The sequence below is a fragment of the Coenobita brevimanus genome, chromosome 101 (assembly GCF_032717465.1).
Source record: "Coenobita brevimanus isolate Jiangsu-jjx chromosome 101, ASM3271746v2, whole genome shotgun sequence".
NCBI lineage: Eukaryota > Metazoa > Arthropoda > Malacostraca > Decapoda > Coenobitidae > Coenobita > Coenobita brevimanus.
Window position 1 is genome coordinate 63,712,166 of NC_137054.1, and position 22,210 is coordinate 63,734,375.

The 22,210-nt window shown below is 42.9% G+C and overlaps 1 protein-coding gene across 1 annotated transcript in view; it reads left to right on the forward strand.

Annotated features, from left to right (window-relative positions):
• Positions 1-7,200, forward strand: part of LOC145414856 (uncharacterized) — an 80,391-nt gene extending 73,191 nt beyond the window's left edge. The window contains exon 3 of the mRNA XM_080284276.1: positions 6,107-7,200. Within this exon, the coding sequence (XP_080140402.1) occupies positions 6,107-6,221 (115 nt within the window). The 3' untranslated portion in view covers positions 6,222-7,200. The remainder of the gene's footprint in view (positions 1-6,106) is intronic.
• The last annotated feature ends 15,010 nt before the right edge of the window (positions 7,201-22,210 follow it).

A 22,210-nucleotide genomic window follows, 5' to 3' on the forward strand; every position in this document is an offset into this window, starting at 1 on the left:
TTAGTAGGTAAAGGCTGTGGAATTTTTGTTTGTTTGTTTTTTACTTGAATTGTCTTTGGATAATTTCACAGTGTTCTACTGTAGTTATTATTATTATTATTATTATTAATCAATCCTGCATAATTTCACAGTGTTCTACTGTAGTTATTATTATTATTATTATCAGTCCTGCGAAACAGGATGTTATAACTTTCGGCAACTCGCCTTATGCGATAGATTCAGCCCTCTTCGCCACCTTCTCTCTCTCTCTCTCTCTCTCTCTCTCTCTCAGCATTAACTCCCCGTAGAGGATCTGAATGAAAAATCCCATGATTTTAGGGAGGTTAACTCCCTCTTACCCAATTAAAAAGCCTTAGAATTAGTGAAAGGTTGGTAGTATTGGCTTTGATATCTTAATGCATGTTATACAATGGATTTTCGTCCATAATGAAATACTGTATTTGGGGAGGGTGACACCCCCCTCAATGATTCTTGGAGGAGTCAGCCACCCCATTCCAAAAAATAAAAACGATGAGAAATAGGGGAAAGTGAGCACAAGGATGTCTTGATAATGTCGTCCACTAAAAATTTTCAACCATTATTTTTGTTTGTGAGGTCACCCCACCTCCAAAACTTATAATGGGCACAGAATAGGGAAAGGAGGCCTGATATTATTTTATAATTCTTTCAAATCGGCATGTGTACTGCAAATTGGGTATGCAATTTCCATGTTTTCTCTGAATGACAAGAACTGTATATGTTTAATTATTATTGTTATTAATTATTGTTTTTGAAATGGATGCTGCAGCTTGTTGCTAGATGTAGATTGAATGTTGTAACATTTTACTTCTGCATTATGTCAGCACCGTAGTGATGCTGAATATGCAGCATAATTGTTGAAGTTGGCATGGCGAGCATCATGCTCTTGATAAAAAATGCAGGAAGGTCTGTGCCAGGGACCAGCAGTAGGCCAGTATCGTCTTAGGGATTTTACCTTGATGCTTGGTAAAACAGTGGTGCAGATAAATTTAAATTGTAATTTTTAAAATACTTTTTGTATGCATACGTGTTCAGATTCCTTATGATGATTTAACTCCTATTACTTGATGAAGATACTTGGTAACAGCAGGTCATCATGGTGTTTTTTCCATTCATCCATCATCCATGTTATTTTTCCTCATGAGAGTGTAGGGGCTCAGGTCTAGGTTAATCCGGTACGATATTTGTGGCAAGGATTTACGATAATATTAAAAACAAAACATGTGTCCTTCAGTAGAGAAACTTGCCTGACAGTAACCACAATATAATATGTAAGAGGAACCATGGCAATAGAAAGTGTCATTGTGGAGTTCTTCAGCCACCAAAGTTACCTGCAGCGCGGCATGAAACGGACAGAACATTCAGCTATGTTATATTTTTCTGTTTGACCCAACTTTAAGTATCAGCAAAACTAGTCTTTTGTTTTGTGATCAGTTTATGCATAACAATAGCTCTTTCAAAGTGCACCACGTCAGATAAAGTTAGGCATTGTCGCTTCAGTTCGAGGGGCATTGCCGTAAATTTTAAGAGGGACATTTCATTTGTTATTAGCTTTGTAAGATGAAAGATTCTATCAACTACTGGGTGTTATTCTATACCAGTGACATCAGTGTACAGTCAGATCCATTAATAATATTTCAGAAGAGCCTGCATCCATTTCATATTAAATGATGTTATTTCACATCCAACTAGGTTGCTCAGATTCTCAAAGGAATCAAGAAACCCCCATTGATGTCAGTTTTATGTTATTAATTCAGGATGATGCAGACTGCAGTATTGAAATAACTTCATGTCCATTTGGTTTCACTGGATTGTTTCACATCAGACTTGTAGAACAGATTTTGTAAAATGTACCCCATCCAGGCAGTGCATTCTTAGTACAGTAATTCTTATTTTTATTATCATTATTATTATTATTATTACTATTATTACTATTATTATTATCATCATCATCATCATCATCATCATTATTATTATTATTTGACTCGGATATGTTGATGTGAAGCTACAGAATGTGGTGAGAGTTTTTTGGCGTATCAGATAGAGCCACAAATCTGGGGGCTTGAATGATGAGTGAATGGAAGCTTGCCCTATTAGATTGGGCAAACTTAGGCTGTCTGGACTTTGGTACACCTCACCCTGCCCTTGAGTGGGAAAGGAGGTCCAGGTGATGATGATGATTATTATTATTATTATTATTATTATTATTATTATTATTATTATTATTATATTTTTTGGTAACAGAGTAGGTTTAGTAAAAGATAGATGGATTGATTAGGACGGATGGATTGATTGTGCTTTTTGGATGTAAAGAAAGCATTTGATGAGGTACCATACCATACAGGAGATTGTTGTGGAAACGAACACATAAGAGGTCTAAAAGGAGCTTTGCTTTAGCGGATGAAAGACTTTTTTTGGAGGATAAAGAGATGAGAACAGTTGTAAAGGACCAGCAGTTGGAGTGGTGTAATTAGTGGTGTACCTCAAGGATCAGTTTTGGCACTAGTCATGTTCCTGGTGTATGTAAATAATATGGTGGAAGGAATAGACAGTTATATAAATCTGTTTGCAGATGATGATAAGCTGTTAAGGAAAATGAAAAAAGAGGAACACTGCAAACAGCTGCAGAACGACCCTGATAAAGTATCTGACTGGAGTCAAAGGTGGGAAATGCAATTTAATGCAAAGAAATGTAAAGTAAGGGAATTTGGAAAGAGTACAAAGAGACAAAAACAGGAAAATACAGAATGGGGAATGAATTAATTAGTAAAACTAAAGAAGAGAAAGACTAAGGGGTACTGTTTTCAGACAACCTTTCACCAGAAAATCACATAATCAAGATCACTAGAGATACATATAACCTTTTGAGAAACATAAGAGTTCCGTTTACTTATATGGACAAAGAGATGATGAAAAAGTTGATTGTATCAATGAGTAACCCAAGGGTGGAATGTGCAGCAGTGTTATGGTCACCACATAAAACAAGGATGTAAGAAGGATTGAAGGAATACAAAGAGTAGAAACAAAGACGGTACCTGGCTTGAGAGAATTACCATACGAGGAAAGACTGTTAAGATTAAATCTCCCAACTCTAGAAAAGAGAAGGATAAGGGGAGATCTGAGTAATGTGTGCTGAGTATCCAAGGGAATGGCGAACCTTGATAGGGAGGATCTGTTTTTGTGGGATGAAAGAGAAACAAGGGGTCATGGAAAAAAAAAGGACCACATGCAAGAGAGACATCAAGAATATAGCTTCCCTTACAGAACTACTGAAGCATGGAATAACCTGGATAAAGGGGTGATAAATGCCAAGGATATTCATTGATTTCAGAACCAAGCTGAACTTTAGTAGTTATGGAGATGGGACAGTACAAGCATAGCTCCTTTTAATCAACACACACACACACACGCACGCACGCACGCACGCACGCGCGCGCGCGCACACACACACACACACACACACACACACACACACACACACACACACACACACACACTGGATCGGCAAAAGTGCAGAACTCACCAAAAGATTTATCCAGTGCAGTATGTTTGGCAGAAAAGTGCTGAGGTTGGGTTGACTTTCAGCAACAGTAGGGAGGTATGGTGCAGGGGGGTGAACTAGTCAACAGTCAGCTTGAGGACAAGTCTCCTGTAGTTACCCCTATTCCCCACTAAGCCCTTGGCCAATGAGAGGTGCTGAAAATTTGAACTGGTTTTCCACAACTGTAGGAAGTTTCTGTGCATGGGGGTCATTTAATCAGTTGACCTCAAGGGCAAGCACAGTTTTCTCCCATTAATCCCTTAGCCAGTGAACAGCACTGAAACTTGTAATTTCACGCCATGAACCACCTCCCTTTATTCTAACGAACTAAGGGGATGCACCAGTACCCATCATGTCATAATCTGTGCACCTTCCACCTATGATCAGCCTGTGGGAGAAATGCTGAAACTTGTAATGTCATTTCCCTAAACTCTGCCCACTATTCCCAAACATAGACATAGGTAGGGACGACAGCTTTAATAAAGTAGATTATTTTGCACAAGTGTTCATTGCCTTCACTGGGATTCATTTGAACAAACTTCACTGGATATCATAAACCCAGAGTGAGTCAGATCTGATGGTCAGTCTGATTTGTAAACTTTCATATCAGTAACTTAGATGGGTGTTACCTGACCTGACAGAATTTGAGCTGGCTTTTATATATATATATATATATAAAATGTGTCTGACTCTGGGCAAAGGCTTCAGGGATTATCCCAAGGCTCAGTAGTCCTCCTACACACCTCCTCATGTTACCACTTCAGTGCTAACATCCACCATCCATATTGAATACATGCTAGGGCTGTCTCATACAGGCCATGTACTGGTATTAGCGGGGGTATTTTTGCGACATGTCGGTGGCGGGTCTTCTGATAGATCAGTAAAGTCTGCTTTTATGAATTTCAAATCCTCAAACTATTCTCTGCCCCACCCGAGATTCAATCCTGAGCCCATTAGGACTGCAGGCTGTCTCTCTACCAATTCAGTCACTGCGAAATACTTAAAGATAGTGTACATGCAACTGGTTAGACAGATTTCTTTCCTTGCATTATTTTATATATATTTTTTTTAATAACCTGCTGCTGGCTGTTCTTCAAGCTGCACAGTCTCCTGCAACATTTTGCTCAGATCCCTCCACCTCAGGGTCTCTCCAGTTGGTCATGGTGGATGTTAAGTGTACAGGCAATAGTCAAAATTATTTATAGTGGCCTGAATTAACTTAGAAGGATATTGAATAGCCTTAATGGACCTGATTTGATTAGTCTAAAGTGGAATGAGCATTAAAACTCATACATGTACCATAAGTGGACCTGAATTAACCTGGCTGGGCTGAAAAGTACTTGAAGAGATCCTAAACATACTTGTCTAAACCAAAATAAACGAATTGGATATGAATGGGCCCAAAGGAACCAGCATACAAGTACTTGGACCAGGAGACTTCTCAATGGACTGCAGTGGACTTATTGAATATTCTTGAAAGAACCTGCAGTGGCCTAAGTGTGTCTAATTTTGTATGATTTAGCATGACTGTATCAAATAAGATCAGACTGGAATTGTTGCTGTTTTAGTTTCACTGTACAGTGCAGCTAGGCATTCTAAAAACATGTTAGCTTTTGTAAGGGGGATTAGAAGAAACTGGAATGGGTGGAATTGTGGTGTAAAGTAGAGGATTATACCCTGTGATGTGCAGTTTGCAATATTTGTGAAGTGATGGAAATAGCATACAGAGATGGATCATGGAAGGCTTTTCATATGTAGCATGTAAAAGGTAAGCTGTTGAATGCCATTAACAGTTTTTATGATGGTAGTGAAGCATGGATAAGCACCTAGGTGAATGGTTAAATATCAATATTGGAGTGAGACGTGACTGATGACACGGCACTTCTATATATATATATATATATATATATATACTGAATTGTCAGAGTATACACTGTAATCAAATGCTTGGATATGAATCAAATTTTTCTTTAACCCCTAAATAATAGGGTATTAAAACCACTCCTAAAGTGAGTAAAAGTAGTGGGTGGTAAACTGAATAAAAAGGGTAAAATTTTTCATGCTTAGAAAAGGATAGATTTCTGGAGACTTCTTAACTCTGAAGGTGACCATCTACTTTTCAGTTGAATAAAATTGGTTTGCATTAGCCAAAATTATAAGAAAGAGATCTCGTGCCATGAAAAGGTTAATGTTTGACTGATGTTAAAGCCTCCCTAATGAATGTTTCTTAAAATATTGACGGTCTTTTTGTTAAAGCAATTACTTTCTTGGAAGTACTGAGAATGATACAGTTTAGGAGAACATAACAAAGAATCAGACATGGTTGGGCACACAATATTGTCTTGATAGCATTTCATGCTAATATGCATGATTCCCTATACAGGTTGTTACTGAATCATTCATTGAATAACCCCTTAGATTATGTGGAGTAGCTTCTTCATGTACAGTTTATGTACAGCTCTTATTCCTTACTAAGTGTTTCATTGTCTGCTGAGCTCAGGTTGACAGTAGAGACATGAAAATTAATGTAAATGTTTGTTATTGCAGCAAACATGCGAAGCGCCACCCAGACTTCGACCCTGGTCTTCTCCGTCAACGACGGCAGGCACCTCCACCCCTCATGGCCACCTCAGACAGCGAGGAGCAGTTGGGGTCACCTTGAGGTCTACCCAGCCTAGGACATAATGTCGCTGTGATTGCCTTGTGCCACACGCGGACCTGTTAATGCACAGTACAAATGTGGCCAGCTGGGCCTTATGATTAATGGCCCAGGTGCACCGAGGACCAAGGTTGAGGAGGTGTGTTGTGCCACACTTCTTGTTATTCTTCACCTCAGCTACCTTATTTCACATTTGTATATATATGGTATATTTTACATTTGAGAAGTGTTGTGGATGTATCCACTCAGGTGTATGAGACATCCACATGGAATCTACTTTGCTCAGCATATGTAATGAAGTGCAACCAACAATACTAGTGAGGGTCCTGAGGGTCTTTTCTCATCATCTGCTCAAAACTGATATGTTGTACATAATTGTGTGTGAATCAGTGAGATGATGATGTCACATAAGATGTTTCATGTAGCTGTCCTTCCATATGTAACCAGACTGTAATACAACTGTCTTCAGACTCATACTTTTATGCTCTACATTTCCAATTGTACTCCTGCACAATTGTATACCAGAAGCACTCTCCATACCTTTGAGTATGGCATAAATTATTATGGGTTAGGTTGAAACTTTCAGCCTGGTTCAAAGTTTCTCCCCAGAATCATTAGACAATACTGAGTAACACTGATAATAATAATACAAGCAAAACTTCCACTTTTAAGTGTACAATGTCCCAAAGATTAGAGACAAACTGCTCAACTCTTAGCTCAGCTTGGATTGCAGGTGAAAGTGAAGTAGATATACTGTAACTTATGGTATTAATAAAATTGTGTTGTAAATCATGGGCTACAGTATTGTTTGTGATATGGCCAATGCACTTGACTCAGTTTGCTATTTAAAAGGCTGAGTGGTGTCTAGCAGTTGGGGTACTCATACCAAGTTCATTATGGATAAAAAAAAAAAAAAAAAAAAGTGTGAGTTACATGTGATAGCATGAGCAAGACTTGTGATGCCCTTTCCTCTTTTTCCTTGGTTCCCACTCATCCTCACCATGCAGTGCTCATGCCATTCCCCCCTTGTTTCTGTAATTTTTTGAGATCCTGACTACTTCCCAAATTTTCATTTACTTATTCAACAGTAAAAATGTTGATGTGCATTCTACCCTTTTTTATTTATCTGTTTTTTGACAGGTTGTATTACTCAAGCTGGTGCTATGAAGTGCCTTAGATGGTTGCAGCACCACTTTTGCCATACCTATATTAGATTTTTTTTAGTCACTGTGATGTCTGTGTTCCCTCCATTACCAACTCTAATGGTCTCTTCTTAATTACAAATGTACTTTTATATTGTTGTAACCTGTTCTTAGAGCTATACTTTTCATGTAGTACATACTACATCTCAGTACATACTACATACTTTCCAAGTTATATGTTTAATGTTAGGCATTATTTATAAATGAATATATATTTAGAGATAGTTTCTGTAATGTATTACATGTATTCAAATACTGCATACATTATTATGTAATGTATACCTCTTGTTGCATTCCCTAGATAGCATGCCATACTTTTGACTGGAATGCAGACAGTGTTTCTTGGCAATGTTTTCAGTGGCCAGTGTCTACTGTTTATGTGTTAAATAGACCACCTCGGCATGAGTCAAGCCTCCTGCCAGCCATACTGTAACTCAGCTGCCCCATCTACTGCCTGAAATCTTATGACACAGTGTAACTCCATTTTGTAAAAATGTGGTGTATATTATATAGGGAATATTTTATATCTGAGCTTGTTAATTATCTAACCTTTGTATACACATAAGGCATACATATCTAAATACTATATCTGTACCTTAGAAACTTCCATCCATTCATCATTCAATCCAGTATTGGCCCATCAGGAGCAGAAGGGCTTAGGGCTCTGCTACTCATTCCAGGCATATAAGGTGACAGTGACCAGTTGCTCGCTGTTGTGTGGCATCATATAATCAGTAAACCCAGCCAACCCTGAGAAGCAAACCCATCTGGTCCACACCTAGTTGGAGCACCTTAACTCAATAGAAAACTGGGCCCCAAAGAAATTATATGAGGGCAAAAGAGGTAATGCACTACATCAGTACACAGCACAAGAGCCCATCCTTTACCTCCCTTCGTGTAGCAGAGTAGTGTCTCATAAAGGGAGAAAGACTCAAGTGCAACATGGAGATACCTTCTTTCATACTACCAAGCTTCCTTACTTCTATTCACATCCTTCAGTGTAATGTCATCATATTTTAGTCCATTATTGCTTATAATAATATCTCCAGATGATTTTACTTAACTCAGGAATGGCCTCTAGTATTGAAGAGATTAAGAAAGCTATACTTAAAACTCCCATTTTGAAAAGTCTCTCCTAAGCTGAATAAAACCATCTAGGGGAAGCCAGAACAAAATAAAAACAACAGCCATCATACTAAAGTGCTGAAGCAATCCCAGGCATGATGTTAGAGATAACGTTGACAATACAGTACTTTACAGTATTAGCACAGTGGTACAATGTAGAATATAAAATCCCATATGTGTTGGTGCAGTTTCTCATCTTTTCTTCTTGCTGTCTGTCATATTGTCAAAGTTTCTTCCTTTCATGTATGCAGTCCTCATAATACCTTCACTGCATTGATGCCTGTTTGTTTTACTCTTGTTATCTCTGGATGACTTTGTTCAGCTTAAACAGGCCCTGGCATGATGTAAGAGTTAGTGTTGAGAATATACAGTACAACAGCATTGTATATACTGTATGGCGGGTTTTATTGCCAGAGAAACACAGTTCTTCCGCAGTACACTTAACTGCTCCTGAGAACCCCCTAAAATGACATCATCATGCTAAGAGAACATGTGAAAACTGCAAACATTACTTTAAAATTTGATGGTTCAGAATTGTCATGTGATTTCCCCCCCCCCAATATATGAGACACGAATGAAATTCTTTCTTGCATGGGGAAATATCTCTATTCTGCTTCCTTATGCATGAAATTGGTAAAAATTTCGGATCTGTGTTACATCTAAGTCAGCAGGCCATGGATATGTTAATGAAACACAAAATTAGTTATACATTTTCCTGTCAAATGAAGATTTTTTTGATTTTGTAAGCAACCTACAGATTATATATGAGGCCATTAGAGGGAAAACCAGGTAAGCGCCAAAAAAAAGAAAACAGAAAAAAACACTGTTAAAGTTTGTGTACTTTTAATATGACAACTTTTCAACCAGTGAAGATATTCTGCTCTTGTTTTTTTTTTCCATGTAGCCTAATTCATCTACTTTTCCATAATGATACTCAGATACATAATTAGTGGTATTTTAAATGAAAAAATTCAATAACATCTTCTTTCTCCTCTTGTTAGACAACAATCGACGACAAAGTAGCAGTACTTTTACCCATAGTATGTGTTATTGTAGGTCAGCTATAAGATATTGAGACTGAAAATATGTCAGTAGGTAAGTAAGGACATGTGCCTTTCTGGTGGTGTCATAAAAAAAAGCTTGGTGGTATGCGTCGAGCCACGCGATTGGCGCGTCTTGCAGCCACCTCCTGCTGTGTGGCGCTCGCCTGGTTTTCCCTCTCACTCTTAGCCTCACATACATGCGTCTTACAATAAGTGCGTGTTTTGACATGAATACTATGGTAAAATCACCTTAACTCAAGTAGGAAAACCGGATATGATGATGGTTTCCAAGGATGCAGTACTTGGGAGAAGAAAATACTAAGCCAAAATGGACCTAATGGTAATGTCATGGAGTGGTTGGCTATCAATAGCAGTACGGTCGTTCACAGCCCTTTAAAAATCGTAATTTTCAACCATCTTAGGGACATCTTTATCACTTTAACCCTTGTTGTAGTGGTAGAAGAGGATTTGGGGAATAAAGTGGTATATGTAACTCCGTTTCTGGCCGGGGTGGCGCTTACCTGGTTTTCCCTCCATGCTCCTCATATAGTACACTGATCATACTTCATTTCACAAGTTGTGTGTATTGTTTGTTCCATTCCTTCATGAATTAAGCACTTTACTATAATGAGCAGATAAACTGGCAGTACAGTATACCAATTATCAGTAGTTTGCATTTTTTTTTTCATCACTACATTCATTAATCAAATTATTGGTGACCAGAGTCATTCCTAAACAACTCTTTCCATACACTGGATTTTCTATGTGGGGTAGTGATTTTTTTGACTTGCTTAAGAGTAAGCTGACCTGCCTCTTTGCTTTAGTTTGTGTAATTCTGTAATATTTCACAAAGTTCTTGTTATCTTTCCCATTTACCTTTTTTAGTATCTACCCTGTTTTGTGTTTAGGCTCCTAGCAGTTATTGTACTGGAATGCAGTCTACTCAAAGTGTGTGAATGAACAGTAACATGAGTTGACTACCTAGTTTATCTCTCATTGATGCAAATTGGCTCTTTAAGGTATCTGATATTGCCTCACCACACGTGTCATTATTACCTCACAGTGTATGCCGACATCACCCAGCCTCAGACCTTTGCTGACAGATATATATTATCAAATATCAGTTAATTGGTTGTGCTTAAAAGTTATCATATAGATTGTGTAATGCAGGAGGCATATAGTTCAATTCCAAGCAGTCTGTGAAGTGGCTGCATCCAATTTTTTTTTTTTTTGCCAATTCAACTTTCAGTTAAAAATTTTCAATGCAGTCAAGTAAAAAATAGTATCAAAGTGAACCTTTGGACATACAGAACCACACACGCAGTCAAACATGCGTACGCGTGCACACACACACACACACACACACACACACACACACACACACACACATTATAAAAGACAGCAAAAACACAGTGTTCTTCAGTACTTGGTTTTTCAATAATTTTCATCCACTAAAATCAGCTCAGGCCGGTTATATTATCCCACCTTATGGTGTACTGCATTCTCTCTCTCTCTCTGTTATACTATATATATATATATATATATATATATATATATATACAGTAAAAGCTCAATTAACCAGAATGCATGGGGAGTCTTCCATTCCGGATATGAAATTTTCCGGATAATCAAATGTTACTCTTAGAAATTTTTTGGGAGGTGAAACAAATGAAGTAGTACCAAACTTGGGACTTTATTCATAAAGTACATTATTCAGTATTAGATACAGTACAGATAAGATATAGTACAGGTATCTGCCCAGGGGTGCCCCTTTCCTACCTCAGAATACCCAGGGAAGAGGGGAGGGGGGGATGAAATGAGCTCCACGCACCATTACCCCAGCTCCCAACCATCCCCCATACCCCTACCCAACCCTCCACCTCACCCGTCATTCTTAACTAGCAGTTACATCTCGAGCTGATTTCATGCTTAACACTCTTGGTCCCACTACTAATACAAACAAAGAACATTAGGATATGTTAAAACAACATAACTATCAACATGTTGCAGCAAGAAATTAATGCATTGTGACAACAGTAAAAGAAAAACGTTAACAACGGCCACCTCAGGCCTCCTGTGTTGGGTGCCCTGCTTTGCAAACACACACACACACACACACACACACTGGTGCAGTGGTAACGCTCTCGCTTGCCAACTGGTGGACGGGAGTTCGCGCCTCGCTCAGGTTGCGAAAAGTTTCACTGACGAAGTGGGTGGTTACTGTCCCCCTTGAGCAAGGGGACGGGTGTGTTCGTGTGTGAAGGTCACAGCCTTGCCCTTAGATCGGACTATATGAGCTCTCAGCTCCCTTCCGGGAGGGTAAAAGCTGACGATCACGACCATCAAGTGATCCTGACCGACCCGACCCGGTGAATTACACACACACACACACACACACACACACGCAGATACGGACGCATGCAAACACCCAACGCATGAGGCCTGGGATGGCCATTGTTAACGTTTTTGTTTTATTGTCAGTGTTATAATGCATTAGTTACTTGCTGCAGCATGTTCATAATCATATTACATACTTTTTACATATCTCAGTGTTTTATATTTGTGTATTAGTAATGTGACTATGTAAAGTTTGAGGTTAGCTCGAGATGTAACTGCCAGTTAAGAATGACGAGTGGGGAGCTGGGAGGAGTAGGGGTATGGAGGAGGGTTGGGAGCCGGGGTAGAGGCAGGTGGAGCTCGTTTCGTCCCCCCTCCTGTCTTCCTAAGGTATGTGGAAAAAATTTAGCACATGTTACAGGCCAAAATAATTTTGGAAATTTAGCTGCGTACTACTGTATAGAACTAATCAAGAATTATAGGGGGACGACCGGTATCCAGAATATTTTCAACCCCATGCCGGATCATATTTTGCGTTCCGGTTATATGGATGTGCCGATGCATCGGATTCCGGTTAATCAAGCTTTTACTGTATATATATATATATATATATACTGTATATAGAAAAGAAAGTGTAACTGATTTGCAAATCCAAGGTTTGTTACATTTTGTTTTTGAACAAGTAGCCTGCTTCCTCCTGTGCTCTGTAAACATGTATGGATGATCAAAAGTTTAGGAGTATACAGTAGCACTGGTGGTTAATCTTTAATGGTGACTAGTGTCTTACACCTGGACTGTATATGAAGCCATATGGACCATACCATCTGTCCATCATCCACTCCTGTACTGGCATGTTAGGACAGTGAGGTCTAGGTCTAGGCTACTCATTTTAGACATATTTCAGGGGAGAATGACAAGTTGCTCACCCCACCACTTTTTTTCTCCTTCCTTAGCAAGTACCAAAACTCCATGATTTGGGTGAGAATTTATTTTCTTAATTTTTTAGAAGCCCTTCAATTACAAGTGTTCTCTGGCACTGGCCTGCATGCTTGCCTAGCTTCATGCCAGACAGGTTGGCTGCCTGCTTGCCTGTCTGCCTTACCTCCTAACCTCTGGCCTTACCTCCTGCTTGCTTGTTTGCTGGTCTTCCAACCTTCTTGGCTGGCTTATTACCGGCAGACTGCATTCTGGCCTCCCTAGTTTTGCTCTCTACTATCCTGTCTTTCTGGTTTATTGCCTGCCTTGTCACATGCATGATGCTACTCTGTCCTTGTCTCTGGTGCCCCGTTTTTTTAGTACCCTTATGTGACATTCTTCTTTCCAAGTCTTCTATACTCAATCAGATTGAAATAGCTTTTGTATTCCACCCCAGTCTTGAAACTTGAATTAATCTTTACTGATGTGGCAGTGTTGACATGTCATTATAAAGACAAAGTGTGTTGCTAGTCACTGCAGGACACAGTGTAGACAAGAACAGCCTGAGAAGTTGACAGCTTCTTCACTGAAAGATTGTGTACTGTATATATTTTTTCCAAGGGTATTTTTGAGAACAAGTTTTGAATAAGTTTTTTATTGTAGTGCCATATAACACTTAGAGGTTGAGGTGGAGGACGTTATTCTCCATGTTGAGGGTGAGGATGTTTTTCTCTTGTATCATTTTTCAGTCCAATATTTATTAATTACAAGAAGCCTATAAACTTTTCTAACTCAGTGAACTTGACTTCCTGTAATCAGTACCATAATGTACTTACACCATGTACTTATATGGACTTGGGAACTGTTTTGCATTCTTGCCATTTATACTTAATTCTGACTTTGAATTCTGCAGCATTATATGAATTTAGTTTATTGGAGGCAGTGCAAAAAACTGTAATCTCTGCATCAAGATGTGTGAATATGCATGTGTATGTGTGTATGTATGCTTAAGGTTCTTCAGAATAGCCTGCTCAAACAATATGTGCCCATTATCTTAAAGGGGTCTCAAAACAAAGCTTCACTTCTTATCATATTCAGTCTGTACAAAAGACAGGTTTAGTGATGTTATTTTCTAAACTCAGTTTAAAGAGATTTGGTTCACATGATTGTGTTCACTGGTCTAGTTCTAATTCCTGCTCATGGGCATAGGTTGTGGTGTGCTGGCATTATAGTGCTAACCTCACCTTGTATCCTTATTCAGCAAAGGAAAGCTCATTGCCACACAACGTTATTTTTATTTTGAATAGTAGTCAGTTCTTGAATAAACTGATTGAGATTTTTTAAAATGTCTTTATTTTTCCAATAAGATATTTTTAAGTGCTATCATGTTTGCAACTTTTTTATATAGTAAAAATACAGGTGTTATATTTTCTCATCACTATTTTGCAATTTTCTGTTGAGATTTGCAAGTAGTGTCAAAGACAGGGGAAGTTGTAGTACAAATTGCTGTGACAATACAGTATGTGTAACCAAAAGCTGTCACACCACAACCTGCCAGTTTTATCCTCTCAAGTCTTTCATGAAACACTCTCCAAGAAGAAATATTTTTGAGGGAAGCTGTATTTATCATCAAACTTATGTGGTTTGTTTTCATAACACAAAAACCAATGCTAAAATGGTTATGTAAATAAAGATAAAAGAGATCTGAATCTTTGTCTTTTCATCTTAGATTATAATTGCTTATAGGATGTCAGGGGCCACAGCCAGGATTTTGTTATGAACCCTGAATTTTGATTGTCTATTTTTTAGATACAGCTGCTTGGAAAGTATTATAATTGTACCTAGATTATTTTTTTCACTGTATCTAGTGTTAAATAGTACAAAAAGCAGCCAAGGATACATTAATACCGGAATGAGGTGACTACCTTCCCATTCAGGTTATTCTGTTAGGAAGTGTGGAGGCTTGCCTCTTCCTCCCCTCCCTGGGAAGGTGGGGAAAATAGTTTCCTAGTACTATGCTTGTCATAAGAGGCAACTAAAAGGACATTGTTATCTTCAGTCTCTCTCTCCTTACTGCCCTCCTTTTCTCAATTTCCATGTTTCTTCCAGCCCATATTTTCCATCAACTCCTATCAGGTTGGAAATTTGGCTTATGGCATGAGCTTCCCACTGACATCATACCTTCCACCCCACCTGGATCAAGCTTTTCAACCAACTGGCCAATCAGGCTACTTCATCACCAAGTCATTTCATCAACAAGCCACTTTAACACCAAGCCACTTCAACGCCACAATCACTTCAGTGCCAAGACCACTTCAGTACCAACCACGACCACCTCTTTGCCAAGACCTCCTCAATGCCAAGACAATTTCAATGCCAGGACCACCTCTACACCAAAACCACTTCTATGCCAAGACCACTTCAGTGTCAAGACTACTTCAGCACCAGTCACTTTTAGGCCATGACCATTTCACACTCCTTGCCTGTTCCTGTTCCATTGCTAGTCATATACTGTATCTTTCCCTTGAATTAGTGCCATATAGTATTTTATACCTGGCACAAGGAATCCATTACTTAGTTCATTTCCCCTCTCCCTCTTTTGGCTATTGATGACCGACCAGTGGAGGTACTAGCAAGGGAATGGTGTGGGGGCCAAAAGCCCTGTAGTTGGCCTTATACAACACTCATAAGTGGGGGACAGAGGAAGACGGGAGGATACACAAATTGCAAAGAAAAATGAAAGGCTGCAGGAAGAAGAAAAATGGATGTAATTCAGGAGCGAAATGGAGAAGTGACTGGGCAATTATATCATGGAGAAGATGGAAGAAATGGAAGCCGTGAGGTATTCACAGGAGAAATCCGGGCAGGGTGTGAGGGATTTTGGGAGTACATGTATGGAAGTGGAATGAACAGTATGGACTGAGTAGTTGAAATGTGATATGGAAGAGAAGGTATGATGTTCTTCTGTAGGTTGTACTGACCTTGCAACCAGGCCATGAGCCATATGCCTTTTGGTGGGCCCATCCATGTTCCCTACAGACCCTGGCACTCTAGAAGACAACAAAAGGCCACATATTTATTCCTCGTGGTCCCACTGGGGGTTGTGCTCTGATCTGTGGAGGTACTTGGTATTTCTCCCATGCCATGGCTGTGCTTAAACTGCTGATTGCTATCTTTTGTGTCACCATCATGCCCAGAAAACACAAATAGGGGATCCTCACTCTGGTACAACTCAAGAGGGGGTCTAACCCCTGATATAGTCGGAGGATTCTGTATACTATTGTAATGAAATATGAGGAAACAGTCATGGTGTGGTCTGGTTAAAAATGAAAACTGACAGATCCTAAGCATTTTATGTCAGGGTCTGGAAGAGATCACTTAGTGGTAGGGAGAAAATGGAAAAGGGACAAATCTCTAGTGTTTAAAAAACAATTAGAGTACTATGGATAGTGATGAAAAATGGAGATAGTCATAAAGTGGTGTGGTGTAAGCTGAAGAATGACAGGTCCTCTGCTTTTATGTCCAGGATTGGAACAGAGCTTTTAGTGGTGTTAGGGTGAACCCCTGATCTGAAAAGCCGGGGGATTCTGGGTAGTACTGAAGAATGAGTGGATAGTCGTTGTGGTATAACTGAAAGGAGAACTAACACGCCCTGGACTTTGTTGCCAGGGTTTGGAAAAGGAATTTTAGTGGTAGTCTGGATAAGGCCCTTGAGAGAATGAAGATGTGGAGAGATTAAAGAGAGATCTGCACGTTGAGAACAGGAGTGTTGAAGAAAACAGTGAGAAAAGATAAAAACTGAAAAAAAAAAAAGTAGATGAAGGGTCTGGAAGAAGCCTGCATGTTATCGGAGGAGAATGTAAGAACTGTTTTTGGTAGGAGGTAAAGAAAGTGAGAAAGGGTGACAGTGCAGGAAACAAATGGGTGAAAGGCAAAATGCTCATTGAGAAAATCAACCATTGGGGAGAGCAATTTAAGCTAGGAGTTTTTAAATGAAGAGAGCGAAGGAAATGCTAGTGAAATACCTGCTCGGCGGAACGAGCCAGACACCACCACCCTAGGAGGAGTGTACAGGGAGGTGACCCCCACCCCACAAGGAGAAGACGGGGAGGCTTTTTCTTCACCTGCCGAGCCTTCCGAGCATAAATGACATATCTCCACCCTGACCCGACGCCCCTCTTCCCTGCAGCCAGACCACCGGGCAGTGTGCAGTGAAAGTACATTGCACTCCAGCGGAGAGAACACTCGGCAGAATTGGGGTGGGACTTGCAGTGGCAAGGTCCCAAACAAACCCTCGGATGCCGTGTCCACCAGATCGGCCTCCACCAGGAAAGAGGACACAGGAGGAGCCTCGAGGTTTGTTACACCCCAAGGGAGCAGTGGCACAGTAGAACCCACCGTGTATACTGTGGGTGGAGTGACCACTGGTTCTCCACCCTCTACCACCCACCTTCAGTAGCCGGCACGTCTATCAGACAACCTTCACCAGTGCTCCCCAGGAGGGAAGAGGGCCCCAGGGTAGACTCCATCGGAGATACCAACCGGGACAGACCACCGGTCGTCCCCCAAGGCTGCCCCAACCCCAACGGATGGAGGACAGATTCCACCGGAGCTGTGTATTAGTCCAGGAATGCCCACTGGGCCTCCCCCTCCCAACGTCCCCGGGACAGGCATCCCAGTCCCTACAGCAGAACAGACTCCACTGGAGCTGTGGCTGTTGCTGGCAGTGCCCACCGGGCGCCTTCTTCCTGTTGCCAGGGTCTGTGGCCCCTGGAGGAGTCCCTTCAGACTCCTCCTCCACCCCTTTCCAAAGTAGATCATGCAATGCCCAACGGGGCTGGCTTGGAGGGAGTGTCCCCCGGACCTCCCACGCACACCCTGGACTGGAGTTTTGGCAGGGCTTGTCATGCCCATCAAGTAGGAGAGCAGGCCCTCAGCCGCTCTCCTGCCATGAGTCCCGGAACTCCTACTGAGGGTAGTACCTCTTGCTCCCCCTGCCCCTCCTGTGGCAGAGTGAGGCGCCCCTCTCCCCGCCTTTCTCCCCGAGAGGGTGGGATCTGCTCCCCCACGGGCTCCTCGCCAGAGACCAGACCAGGTGAGATGTCTCTAAGGTCAGGTCTCCTGTCCCTGCAGCCCCTTCCTCCCCAGGCGCTGTTGGACTCCGCCGGAGCGAGAGGCCGCAGTCCATCCCTGACGCCTCCTCCCGCAGATGAGACCTCAGCCCCCAGAGTCAGCGGGCTGCTGCTGACACCTGCTATAGCCGCCAGAGCTCCCCTGGCACAGGCAGCTGCAGTTCTCCCCTGACGGCTGCTCCTGCCGGACGAGACCACGGCCCAGCCAGGGTGCAGCCCTCTCTGCAGCTGACCCTCTGCCCGGGCCTCCCCAGGTCGGCCCCCAGGATCCTGATGACAACTAAGGGCCAGCGCCGTGTGGCGTGCCTCGTGGCCCTCTCTGGCCCCAGCCCAGAGAGCCCCGCATCATCCAGGGCCTCAACAGAAAGGGGGCCACCCACCACGCCGCCCTCCACACCGCCCACCAACTCCTTCGGGACTCGTGGCAACCCCACAGGTGACTTGCCCCTGGAATACACTCTGGAAGGCCCACCCCCATCGCCTGGCCGCCACCTGTGGTTCCCGGCGTAGGGCCTCCTGCCGCCCATGACCCGAACATTCCTCTCCGCCTGTTTCGTGAGTAAAAGACTCTGAGGTTGTTTGTCCCCTAGTGTCTGGGAAGCCCCTACCCTAGTGGACCCACCCCCCCTCACCCCAGTGTCTCCCCCCCCCCAGTGTTACCTCCCTGTGTGGAATAGTGAACTCTCCACCAATAAGCTCACACGTGGAGTGCGTATAGGCCACGGGTTGCCCCCAAGTGTGACTATCCCCCCCAGTGTTACATACGGACGGACAGTATCAGTGCCGCACCCCTTCCCCCCCCCTTTGCTTTGGCTATATGAAGTGAATAGAAAGTGATACATGAGGTATACTCCCAGTTTCATGTCTCGTAAGAAAGTTATATCACCACTTCCCCCTCCCCCCCCCTCAGTCCCTCACGCGCGGATAGATCATAAGAATTCTCTCGTCCTATGTAACGCGCACATAGAATCAGGATACCTAGGGTATTGTCTGTGTCACGCCGATGCATATAACTAGCATAGGAGGCCATTTATGTTACCCGAATATATATAGAAGGACCTGAATATATACTGCCGCCTATGTCACGCGTTTGGGTATATTGAGATATACTCGACTGTCTTTGTTATATACCTGTGTAATGCTAGGTGTTTTAGGGTCGGCTTCCCATCCCTATAACGCCTAGTGTGTAGCTGGGTTCTCTTTCTAGACCGGAGCTTAGACAAATAGGAGAGAGGCAGGACACAAAAACTCAAGGCAACAACCTTATATGTGTATTGCTAAATTCTACAGTGGAATGGGTAGATGTCACAGGAGTAATTATACTGAACAAGTATAATCCTTTAGGCCTAGATTACGGGTGTTAGTATCACACAGGATACTACTTAGGACAAGATCGGGTATGGAGAATAGCAATACAATCAGGAGTCTAACTGGTTTGTCTGTCGTGTCGTTAATTAGTGTTCTTACACTGTGGCCTCTGTATGATCTTAAGGTAAGGCTATGTCACCATATGGTAGCATGTTCACTTAGACAGACATTTATTTCACTGCCCTGCCGTATTCACTTTTTCACGGTTATCTTATTTATTCCACCTTTCTTTTATATTACTACTGGTGCTTTCTCACTGACTTCCCATATACTGATAATTCACTGTTCCTCCCTTGTTTCACTGTATCACTGATACTGTGCTTTCACTGTCACTCACTTTCGGGACTGGGCATAATGGCAGTCATGTACAAGGGCAGCGGGAACGACTCAGCCTCACTACTGATGGGGCTGAGTACCGCCAGGGGCCTCCGTATTCAGGGGCCACGGGACCATGCGTAGGGGCGTCCTCTCTCGTCCGGGGTTGCTGGTGGCGAAGGGTCCCGCACTCTCGGGGCTTGGGGCGGGAGTCTGGCCCTTGGGACTGGGGCCGAACAGCTGCCCGAAACTCTCGCTCAGGCGCCTGACAGAGGACGAAGATCTTCGGCATCGGGGTGTAGGGATGTCCCGCCGGGGGTCCTGGGGGCAGTCTGGAGGTCCCGTGGACTGCGGTCTCCGGTAGTTGGAGACGCCGTCAAGAGTGGGCTTCGGCGTCAGCTTTCATCGGGGTCCATCAGGCAAGTCCTCTCAGGAACTCGCTGCAGTGAGAAGAGCCCGGATGTAGTCACAGGGCCTCTCCAGTATTCCTCCAGGCTGGGGTCTCCCTCTTGGTCATAGTCTCGTGGGTAGGAGTCAGCACCTGATGGAGGAGCGGCTACCGGCCATCTCCTGCTGTAGGAGCTGGCTACTGGCCGTGGCCCCCTAGGAGCATGACTACCAGCCGTCATTAAGGCCTGGCTACTGGCTGTGGCCTGGGGAAGGGAGCAGCTACAGGCCGACTCAGGGGCACCTTTGGAGCGGCTACCGGCCGTCTCCTGACGAAGGTAGGAGCAGCTACCAGCCATCTCCTGACGAAGGCAGGAGTGGCTACTGGCTGTCTCCTGCAGGAAGGTTGAGCAGCTACAGGCCATCTCCGTTAGGGCACCTTCAGAGCGGCTACCAGCCGTCTCCTGATGAAGGCGGGAGCGGCTACTGGTCGTCTCCTTATTACCTCCAGAGTGGCTGCAGGCCGTTTCCTGCAGAAGGGTCGAGCAGCTACAGGCCGTCTCTGTTAGGGCACCTTCGTAGCGGCTACCGGCCGTCTCCTGACGAAGACAGGAGTGGCTACCGGCTGTCTCCTTATTACCTCCAGAGCAGCTACCGACCATCTCCTGTAGGAGGGTCGAGCGACTACAGGCCGTCTCTTTCAGGGCACCTTCAGAGCGGCTTCTGGCCGTCTCCTGAAGAAGGTGGGATGGCTACCGGCCGTCTCCTTATTACCTCCAGAGCGGCTGCAGGCCGTCTCCCGTAGGAGGGTTGAGCGGCTACTAGCTGTCTCAGGGGTGCTGACTGGAGCTAGAGTAATAGACCCACCCCGTGGTTGTCGGTGGTCAGCTCGCCCGGAAGGTAGTCTCGTTTTCCTGCTATGGTGGCGGCGGACAAGCTCCTGGTCATAGAGGCGCGTGGCCCGGGCGGGCTTATGTCCCTGTCGCCCGGAGTCAGGTCGCGCTGTATTTGCCCCTCCGTAGGCTCCTTCTGGGGGTGTTGGGCTGCCCTCTGTGAGACTGCACTGCATTTTAAATGTGAAAGGCCAAAAAAAATATTGTATATAGGGAAGGTGTATACTGTTTACTTGGTACTGTATAAGGAAGTACTGGATGGGAAGTTGTTGAATGCTGTGAATAGAATGCATGAGGCCTGCAGTTTGTGTGCGAGTTCTTTGATCTGAGTGTTGGACTGAAGCACGGGTGTGTCATGTCTCCATGGCTGTTTGATTTGTATATGGATGGAGTTAAAAATGAGATACAAGGTTGGGCAGTGGATGTTAGAGCAGCTCTAATGAGAGAAGGTAGCATTTGGAAAATTCCCGTACTGTTGTTTGCAGATGATACTGTATTGTTTAATAAAGACGAATGGGAACTACAAGGCTTGGTGAATGAGTTTGGGAGAGTATGTAAGAAATGGAATCCAAAGATGAATGTAGAGAAAAGTCATGATCTTCGAGAGAAATGAAGTCACTAAATGTACAGTGAGGTTTGATAATGAAGAAATGGAAACTGTGAGTGCATTTAAATATTGGGTAGGACAGTGGATGTTGAAGCATCTAATGAGAGAGGGTAGGGTGTGGAAACTTCCTGTACCAGTACTGTTGTTTGCTGACGGTTCTGTAAAGATGAATGTGAGCTGGGAGGCTTAGTGAATGATTTTGGGAGTGTATGTAGGAAACAGAATCTAAAAGTGAATGTAGTGAAGGTAGAGCTATGTTCTTTGAGAGAAATTAAGTCACCATTCAGAGTGGGGCAGTATGGTGAAGAAATGGAGAATGTGAGTGCATTCAGGTACTTTAGTGTGATGAATAAGGGTGGGAGTTTAGAAGATAAAGTGCATGAAAGGGTGCAACAGGGAAGAAAGGTTGATGGTTCACTGAACGCATTGATAAGAGATAGAGAATTGTGCATGGAAGTCGCTGCATGACAGTACTGCATGACAGTGCTGTTATTCCTTGTTGGAAGGACACAAGTCAAGAGTGAGAGCAATGGAAATGAGTTATTTTAGAGATGCATGCACAGTTACAGGGTGAAACACTAAGGCAGACAAGCAAATGAGGAAGTAAAGGGGCATTGTGGTATTGATGTAGATATGATTGAAAGTGGTAAGAATGCTTGGCCATGTGG